Source organism: Cucurbita maxima, unplaced genomic scaffold (genome assembly GCF_002738345.1).
Source record: "Cucurbita maxima cultivar Rimu unplaced genomic scaffold, Cmax_1.0 Cma_Scf00024, whole genome shotgun sequence".
Taxonomy (NCBI): domain Eukaryota; kingdom Viridiplantae; phylum Streptophyta; class Magnoliopsida; order Cucurbitales; family Cucurbitaceae; genus Cucurbita; species Cucurbita maxima.
Genome location: NW_019272040.1, coordinates 320725 through 329765, shown reverse-complemented (window position 1 = coordinate 329765; position 9041 = coordinate 320725). Strand labels below are relative to the sequence as shown.

The 9041-nt window shown below is 36.9% G+C and overlaps 2 protein-coding genes across 5 annotated transcripts; one reads left to right on the top strand and one right to left on the bottom strand.

The window, feature by feature from the left end:
* Positions 1–1056: 1056 nt before the first annotated feature.
* Positions 1057–1853, top strand: LOC111497726 (ethylene-responsive transcription factor ERF003-like). Its single transcript, XM_023148626.1, has 2 exons — positions 1057–1205; positions 1308–1853. Exons 1-2 carry the CDS (start codon positions 1123–1125, stop codon positions 1762–1764), a joined length of 540 nt encoding a protein of 179 aa, XP_023004394.1. The 5' UTR covers positions 1057–1122; the 3' UTR covers positions 1765–1853.
* Positions 1854–5319: 3466 nt separating this feature from the next.
* On the bottom strand, positions 5320–8205 carry LOC111497725 (probable receptor-like protein kinase At1g80640). 4 transcript variants are annotated; one of them, XM_023148622.1, is made up of 11 exons: positions 7800–8203; positions 7690–7769; positions 7216–7389; positions 6870–7117; positions 6662–6794; positions 6528–6591; positions 6348–6444; positions 6152–6251; positions 5901–6019; positions 5720–5809; positions 5346–5639 (listed from the first exon to the last, which is right to left on the bottom strand). In XM_023148622.1, the coding sequence occupies exons 1-11, from the start codon at positions 7820–7822 to the stop codon at positions 5475–5477; spliced, it is 1293 nt and encodes a 430-aa protein (XP_023004390.1). In that variant the 5' UTR covers positions 7823–8203; the 3' UTR covers positions 5346–5474. The 4 variants fall into 4 exon arrangements, with proteins under 4 accessions (XP_023004392.1, XP_023004389.1, XP_023004390.1 ...); XM_023148625.1 differs by having other exon boundaries at positions 7690–7751; positions 7830–8202; XM_023148624.1 differs by having other exon boundaries at positions 5320–5639; positions 6870–7048; positions 7690–8205.
* Positions 8206–9041: the final 836 nt, after the last annotated feature.

Here is a 9041-nt window from a genome sequence, read left to right as displayed (position 1 = left end):
TCGTGGTGGACCTCTTTCCTTCATCCCCATATTAAATGCTCAACATTGGAATTCATGTGGCTTTGTCCCAAAAATAAATAAATAATAAAATAAAATATCAACCGTTGTTATATAGTGATGATATAGAGGAATTGTGAGATTTGACTAACATGGCTTATTGATTGAAGCTCTACGCTGGGTGGAATTGTTCGAGTCTCATGTAGCGTTCAAGTTTAATCCTTTGAGTTCGAAGACTTTATAGAATGGCAAGCCCCACATTTGATTCTTCATCCTTTGGATGATGACCGTTAAAAGACGAGTAAAGGATGGGGAGGAGGAGGAGGCTCTTGAAACCAAATGAGTCTCAAAAGAACATGGGAATTGACATCATTCCTATGAGTGGTTTTATCTCAAAGAGCCAACAAAAGGGCTACCCCTCTCGATCGAGCTCGACTTCGGTTTAGCATCATATATCGATATGGGGAAAATGTGGATTGGTTGGGAGTGTTCATCCTTGTTGAAAGCTTACTAGCAAGACTCCTTGATAGTAAATGCACACTTGAAGGGCACATAAGGTCAGGTTGCAAAATGACTCTCTTGTTGACAAATAGAATAAACAAGAGTTGGGACCAAGTCTAGTGGAGACAAAATGGGGTTTGTAGCTTAGAAGATTAGAGCACGTGACTACGAATGACGGTGTCAGAAGGGTGCCCACAACCCGCCAAAAACGAAAAGGAAAGGAAAAACAAAAATGGTGGGGGAGAATGAAATGTACTTAATAATGTTGGAATATATTACAATAATATTTAAACACATGGTGAAAATGAAAGGAAGTTAATGTTTGAAGGATAAGTTAATGAAACATTGTAACATAAACGTTGGAAAAATGACATCTTTGTTTGGTTACATAGAAAACATCAAATGGGTTAAGAATTGAAGCATTTGAAAAGGTTAATAAAATGGAGAATAAGAACCAAAGCCAAAATTAGGGAAATTGAGACCAAAAGGTTCCAATAGTAATGCCAAAAAGTGGTCTATATATACTTCTCTTCTCTCTTCACTTCCATCACCAACCAAACTCCGACCTCTTCCACCATTGCACCTCCTCTTCGATCTCCTCCTCCTCCTTCTCCGACGACCGCCATGGCCCGACCTCAACAACAATATCGCGGTGTTCGTCAGCGACATTGGGGCTCTTGGGTCTCCGAAATTCGCCACCCTCTATTGTAATTCTCTTCTTTTATACACTAAAAATACAAACTTTTGAGATTTTTAATACTCCCTTCTTCTTCCTTCTTCTTTCTTCTACTTAAAACTTTCTTTTTCAGAAAGACGAGAATATGGTTGGGGACGTTCGAGACGGCGGAGGATGCAGCCCGAGCCTACGACGAGGCAGCGAGACTGATGTGCGGCCCCAAAGCCAGAACTAATTTCCAACTCAATCTCAACGATCAACCCTCCTTTTCTTCTTCCTCCAACCTTCTCTCCCCGGCGCTCATAGCCAAACTACACAAATGCCATTTAGCCTCACTCCAAATCGCCAAAAAACACATCCATAAGCAACACCCCGGGTTCGACCCAAACGGTGGTCCTCCACCGAGCATTTCCAGAACCACCACCGGCCAGTGGCCACCGGAAGAAACATGGGTCTACTCCGACGAAGCCCAAATGAAGATCAACAACAACATTCATCATCAGCCATGCCTTCAACCTCTTGAAGATGATCACATTGAACAAATGATTCAAGAGCTGCTAGATCTCGGACCGTTCGAAATCATTACATAGCTCCAATTCCCCTCTAGATTTACTAATATATATATATATATATATAAATATATGAAATCATTAGAAATGTTGATCAAAATAGGAATTTAAAAACGACCCATCTCGAAATATGATGCGTTTTTGTCACGATCATAACTTTTTGTAGTAATATGAAGATGGGATCATATGAAATTTAATTTTAATTATGTCAACTTCAATGGGTTATATGAAAGTTTGATAATTTAGAAGTGAAAAGAAAATTAAAGAAACATATTGATCGAGTTAGTGGCTGCATTGGATCATGCAAAAGGAAAAAGAAAAAGAGTAAAGTGAGAATATTAAAAAAAAAAAAACATAAAGAGAGAGAAAACTTGGTTGTCTTGTCTGTTTCTTTGTGTGTTCTGATGAATGTGTGTGTTTTTGGGTTTGAATCAATGGAGGAATCCAAGAAATGGGAGTTGGAGTGCAGCCAAATATGAACACATGAGGGTTTGTAAACAGGAAACATGACCCTTTCTTTTTAATCTTCATTTTCTCTCTCTTCAACACATTCTTACATCTTTCTCTCTCTCCTCTCTTGCTTTCCACTTCTTATAATCAACTTTACAGCTTTGCTTGTTCTTTGAGCACCTTAATTCCCACCTTTTTTGACTCATCCCCCACCATGCTTATCCTTCCCGGTCGAGCCATCCTTGATACGATTCGATACAAAATCGAGTGTTGGCCCTTTACGAATCACATAAAGGAAATATGGTCCCGAACCGCGTCGCTCCTTATTTAGTTCAAGTATCAGGCTCTATAGTGTTAGAGATGCAAATATGGTCCCGACCCAGTAGAGAAAATGTCAAAGATGAGATATTTTAGGTAGACTCTGAAGAAAAAACGTTTAAGAAGATCCTACAACGTTAGAAACGTAAATATAGTCCAAACCCAATAGAGAACGACCAGAAATGATATTTTTTGAGTCGGAACTGAAGCATAGAAGAAAAATCGTTTAAGAAGATCCTACGACGTTAGAAACGTAAATATAGTCCGAACCCAGTAGAGAACAATCAGAAATGATATCTTTTAAGTCGAAACCAAAATATAGAAGAAAATCGTTTAAGAAGATTCTACAACGTTAGAAACATAAATATAGTCCGAACCCAGTAGAGAACGACCAGAAATTATATCTTTTAGGTCGAAACCGAAGCATAGAAGAAAAATCGTTTAAGAAGATCCTACAACGTTAAAGACGTAAATATAGTTTGAACCCAATAGAAAACGATCAAGAATAATATCTTTTAGGTTGAAACCGAAGCATAATCATGACCATAATCGTAGAGGAAGATCGTGTAATGATCCATGAAAGCGAAGTGATTGGAGGAGGGAAGCATATAATAAAATAAAGAAATTTAGGGTTTAAGGGAAAAAGAGAAAATATTAAATGGAAATGCACTTTGTCGACTACTTTTGGAAGGATATGAAGATATGAATTGAGTGAGAAATAATGATGCTTTTTTGGGGAGTGCATATATAGGGTTGGGATATGTCATTCACGCTTACCAAACAAGTTCCAACAACTTAGGACCCACATGTTTTTTTAACGTTTGAAAAAAAAAAAAAACATGTGATTTTGTCTTCATGAATATGTTTGGATTATGTTATGTCATTTGCTTTAGTTAATTAATATTATGCACTAAGCTCACTTATCATTAATGAGTATAATTTCATTACCCCCTTACATAATCATTAATCTCTGCCTAAGATAGATCCATTCCCCCAATTGATTCAATTTTGTTACTTAGTTGGAGTAATGATGATTTACAATCATAGTGTAATTTTAGTGAGCTTATAAAAGGGAATTTGTCTTTTAATATATATAGTTCAATTCTCAATTAGATAACTTAGCTTGATTTTGGGATATTTTGTTGGGTCTCAAGGTGTCTTTTTATTCTTTTGAGATTTGGAATCTTGAGTCCTAGTAGGACCATATCGCCATGCCATGCATGCTCGTGTTTTCTACTATCAGGCTCTAGATGAGTGCTAGAATGAATGAGCTAAACCTTTCTTCTATGTCCAGCTTCATGATCCATGTGTGAGATTCCATATCGGTTGAAGAGGGGAATGAAACATTTCTTATAAGGGTGTGGAAATCTCTCCCTAATAAATGTGTTTTACAATCTTGAGTGGAAGTCTAGAAGGAAAAACCCAAAGAGAACAATATCTGCTAGCGGTGAGTTTGACATGTTACGAATAGTATTAGAGCCAAACACCAAGCGATGTATCAGTGAGGACGTTAGGCCCCCAACGAGGGTGGATTGTGAGATCCCACATCGGTTGGAGAAGAGAATGAGACATTCCTCATAAGGGTGTAGAATCTCTACCTAATAAACGCGTTTTAAAATCGTGAGGCTAACGACGATACATAATAGGCCAAAACAGACAATATCTGCTAGCAGTAGCCTTGGTCTGTTACAAATGAGTTAGGCTCTCAAAGGGGATGAATTGTGAGATCCCATATCAGTTGTAGAGAGGAATGAAACATTTCTTATAAGGATAAGAAAATCTCTCCCTAGTAGACGCGTGAGACTGGCGACAATACCTAACAGGCCAAAACAAACAACATCTACTAATTACGAGTTTGAGTTGTTAACAACCTTAATCCCTATGACTCAGGGAAGCATTGGGACGTTATGATACTAATCATATCCCGGCTACATATTTACTAAGAAACATATGACAATGGACAAATTGAGCTCATTTCTATGGATAAACCTTAAAATAATCACATATGGATAAGTTTTAAAGTTTTTTTAATATATAGAAAGAAAAAAAATAAATAAAGATGTGACATAGAAAGGAGAGGTTTAGTTGATTTTGTTTCTCCTCACTTAGCCATACCTTCACATGGCCTCCCCATGTTATCCAAATACATACTCACCTTAGCACATGACTTTTACCCTTTCTCCCCTTTCGTATCCACGTGTTCTCCATCAAACACGGTCTCTCTCTTCCAAAAATATCCATTCATGTACTCTTTCTCGAGTAATGGAAAAGTACATAAATGAACCATATCAAAATAAGGTTGATGAAATCCAGTTCGAAAATTAGAGTCAAGTTTGAGCCTGACTCTACGTAGCTCGAGACGTGGACATAATTTTGCACCTATTTTCAATTTTTAAATTGTTTTTTTTTTGGGTGGAATTATAAGAAATTCAAAATAATTTTTTTTAGTTATCTTATTTATTTATTTTGCTAATTTCAACATGTCCAAACTAAACATTACTATTTTATGAATTGGGCTGGACCAACTACTGAATGGCCCATTAAATTCAACCGAGGATAATGAATTGGGCCGGCCCAACAGTGAATGGCCCATTAAATTCAACAGACCAATCTTTTTTGTTACCGGACACATAATATTAAAAAATAATAATAATAATTTTAATTCTCGAGATATGTTCTTAGATTTTTAATTTTATAATTTTTTTAAAAAGTATATAATCTTTAGAAAACTCACCAATTTATTAAACATAAAATTAAAAATTTAATAATAGGGTGCAAAATTCAATTTGATTAATTTTTTTTATAAAAAAAGTTGAATTACACATAATTAATAAATAAACGAAAGCTTAGGTACTAATCTTATAATTAACTATTTAAACAATGTTAAATAAGAATTTCACCAAACACAACTGTTTTCCTTTCAATCAGTGTAGAATGTGATTGAACAAAGAATTGAATTCTTTCTATGATCGGGTCGACGAAGGCTCTTTCAGATGTAGCGGTTCGGTAATTCTTAGTGAGCCTCCAAGCTCTACAGGTACAAGAGGAATCAGGGAATGCAGAACGTCGGTAACTAACGGTCGATAGCTCGGTTCCGATTGTACACATAACACGGCTACAGCAGCAACCTGTTTGAATTTAGCACCATCTAAGAATGGATTGAAAAAAAACATCAACTGAATGAACAAGAGCAATGCAATGAACAAACTTGGTATAAGTGCTTCAAATCCATTGTGTCCCTTATCACGGGATCAACAACTTTCGGTAGCTTTGATCGGTCGCCAAGTTGCGGGATTGCCTGCATTTGGCTTGATAACACAGTTCACTATGCTGATTGAAATTGATATAAGATAACAAAAAACTGGTGGGGAAAGAAAAATATAAGCTACCCATGAAACTAGAGATTGGGATTGAGTAGGTCCCATTGTCTCGACGGGCTTTTTCCCGGTCAGAAGCTCTAAAAGAACGACTCCGAAAGCATAGACGTCGCTTTTATCTGTTAGTTTACCTGGAAAATAATGGTCATCGACATAGTTTTCATATCAGAAAGTCGGTACTACTCTAAATGAACGACGAACTTTCGTGTCGTCATGGTGCTAAAGTCGTATGCAGATCAGAAAGTTATGAGAAGCTTGCATACCGTCTAAAAGGTACTCGGGGGCAACATATCCGAGCGTTCCGGAGAGCTTTATGTTCTTATTTTGAGCTCCCAAGTTTACAGTAAGGCCAAAGTCAGAGAGCTGGATGAAGTGAACTGAATGAATGAGAAACCTTCTGAAAGTTCTAATGAAGTAATAAACAGGGAAACTCAGCTGGTTTATGTGAAGTTTTCGTACCTTGGCATTAAAGTCCGAATCTAGAAGGATATTCGATGATTTCAAGTCACGGTGAACGACCGGAGGACTTCGGTGCTCGTGAAGATACTCCAATCCTCTAACAACGTACAAAATGACGACTCTTATGTCTATTGATACAGAGAAAAGACAAGTGATCTATGTGAATGGTGGTGGACTTACCTTGCAATGTCGACCGCGATCTTCATTCGGAGATGCCACGTTAAAGCCGATCCATGAGAAGGTCCTAAGAGATGAAGTAATAGTTGAGTTCGAGATTCTCGTGTTTTCCTTCTACACCTAAAGCAAATCCATACCGTGCAATTGAGACTCCAAAGATCCATTCTGCATCATCTCGTAAACAAGAAACCGTGTTTCGTCACGAATGCAGTGCCCCAAGAGCTTGATTATGTTTTGATGACGTATTTTACGCAGCCAGTTCACTTCATTCTGCCAAATACAATTGGAGCTCTTCAATCACAAACATGAACAAGGAAAGAAATAATCAGCAAATGATCGATAAACCTCAAATTCTCGTTCAGCATCCGGTCCTCCATAGTCGATTCTCTTCACAGCTGCAAGCATTTTATCATCGAATCGAGCTTTATAAACATGTCCAGTACTACCCTCGTCTAAAACATTGCTTTTGCTGAAGTTATCAGTAGCGGCTTCCAACAGTTTATAATCGATCATCGAAACCGAACCTTTAAAATTAGCCAACCTCAAGGAGTTAAATCTGGATATGGGGTTCATCGTCGTCGATTTCGAAACCTCTTCGAATCGACAGAGAGAAAACAACATAAGTTGGTGTACTACATGCATACTAATCAAAAAGCTACAAAAGAGTTGAATCAAACTGATAGGAAAGTACCCAAATCCTTTCGACATTCTCCATCATCGAGTTTCGACGTTCTTCGACGATATATCCAAACACACAAAAGGAACAACAATATAGCTCCAAGAAGAGTGGAAGAAACAACCAATGCTACAAGGATTCTCTTGTTCAAATCTTGGTGATGAACTACTCTAATAACCTCAGGAACTCCTGTGTGTTAACAAAATAAGTTCCAAATTTGAAGAACAACACTCAAACAGCTCAAACCAACAGATTAGAAAGCCAAGAAAGAACACAAAACACTAAAATGAGACAGACATTAAGGACCAGCAAGAACACAAGATACTAAAACCTCTTCACTATAGCCTCTATGTTTCTTGTCTTGTTCTTATTCCCACTTCGAATTTGAAAGCTCATAAACATCTCATCTAAAATGTCCCAGAAACAAACAAACAAAAATGCAACAAAGAACACAAAGACAAGAAATAGAACAGAATCAGAAGCAAAAACCTGGGGATTGAGCTTCCATTTTGGCTACCATGTGAGAAATTGAAAACCCAGCAAGCTCTGGCCTGGCATCGATCATTAGGAACAAGAAATAGAAATCCCACATGGGGATTAAAATAGCATGAAGATTATTCATAACCCACCTTCCAGATTTCTCTGTTCTTAGCTCTGCCCTCAAGAACAGACAAAGAACAGCTTCAGGGAAACCAAGAAAACACTTTTTTCTTCATATTTGGTAGGCTCACGACCTTCAAGCAGCTATCGAAAAGGGTTAAAGAATTCGAAATCTATGAATGTGGGGCTGTGGTGGAGAGAGCACAACCTCGAGAGACCCAACTCGACTTTATAATTGGATTAGATTGGTTCATGGGCCACACCATGACCTTGAAATTTTCAAAAAACATGCTTTAATTTTGTTTTTCCATCTGGGCTTTATCATGGAAACTTCGAATTCCTTGCATTTGTTCTTGCCTCGCTAATCATGATTAAGGAGGTGGATTAAGTTAATAGCTTTCATAATCAGCTTCATCTTAAATTGTTCATGTTTCTATTACAAAATTTTGAATGATTTGTAAGATTTACTGTCATTTTCTTTGCTTAATGTTTCTTTTTCTTGAAAAAAGTGTATTGAATTTGAGCCTTTTTTTGAAGGGGAAATAATAATTAAGTGGAACCTACATTGCCATTAATGTTTGTTGATGAGAAATGAGATAATGTGTTGTTTTTGCTTGTGACATCTCACAGCTCTCATGTGATCACTGTCTACTAACATCACAATCCATGGCCCAAATTATATAATGCCTTTTTAAAAAGGCTATTTTTTATGCTCAAAAAGAAATTTGCTTTTTTCTTCCCTTTTCTTAGAAGTATATTTGAAGCTATCGTTCATATTTATGAACTTTTAAAATATTTATTTTGATCTTGTTAACATAAACAACTTCAATTGACATGAAATATGAACGATCGATCAAAGTGGTAAAAAAATTTGAATATTATAGTGTGAACTTTTGAACAACAGACATCAATCGGTTTAAAAAATAAATAAAACATCCATGTGCTTATATGAGTGTGGGAATCCCAAATGTGGGAAAACAACAAATCCTAGTATTGGTTGCTTGTGTTTTGGACCGTTGTTTAAGGATGTTTTTGGTAGGCTAGACCTCAATATAATGTTGTAAATGATAACCTAATTTCAATGTGCTTTGTTTGTTGGTGAAATATGGGAGGGGATGTAATAGCCATCGTCGCTTCTTCGTTATCACTAATACGATGTTCAACATTCAGGGAAATAAACATGCTACTTCTGTAATGAAATAGTGCAACTAAATAAATTCGTTTATGTGCTAGACTCGTTA

What these genes read in the sequence shown, in the direction of transcription:
- LOC111497726 (XM_023148626.1), top strand. Translation starts at nt 1,123, where the DNA reads ATGGCCCGACCTCAACAACAATATCGCGGTGTTCGTCAGCGACATTGG. An exon ending in GAAATTCGCCACCCTCTATT is followed by an intron (nt 1,206 to 1,307) that starts GTAATTCTCTTC and finishes TTTCTTTTTCAG; the next exon opens with AAAGACGAGAATATGGTTGG.
- LOC111497725 (XM_023148621.1), bottom strand. Translation starts at nt 7,822, where the DNA reads ATGAATAATCTTCATGCTATTTTAATCCCCATGTGGGATTTCTATTTC. An exon ending in AGAATGTCGAAAGGATTTGG is followed by an intron (nt 7,118 to 7,215) that starts GTACTTTCCTAT and finishes GTCGATTCGAAG; the next exon opens with AGGTTTCGAAATCGACGACG. An exon ending in CCCAATCTCTAGTTTCATGG is followed by an intron (nt 5,810 to 5,900) that starts GTAGCTTATATT and finishes AGCCAAATGCAG; the next exon opens with GCAATCCCGCAACTTGGCGA.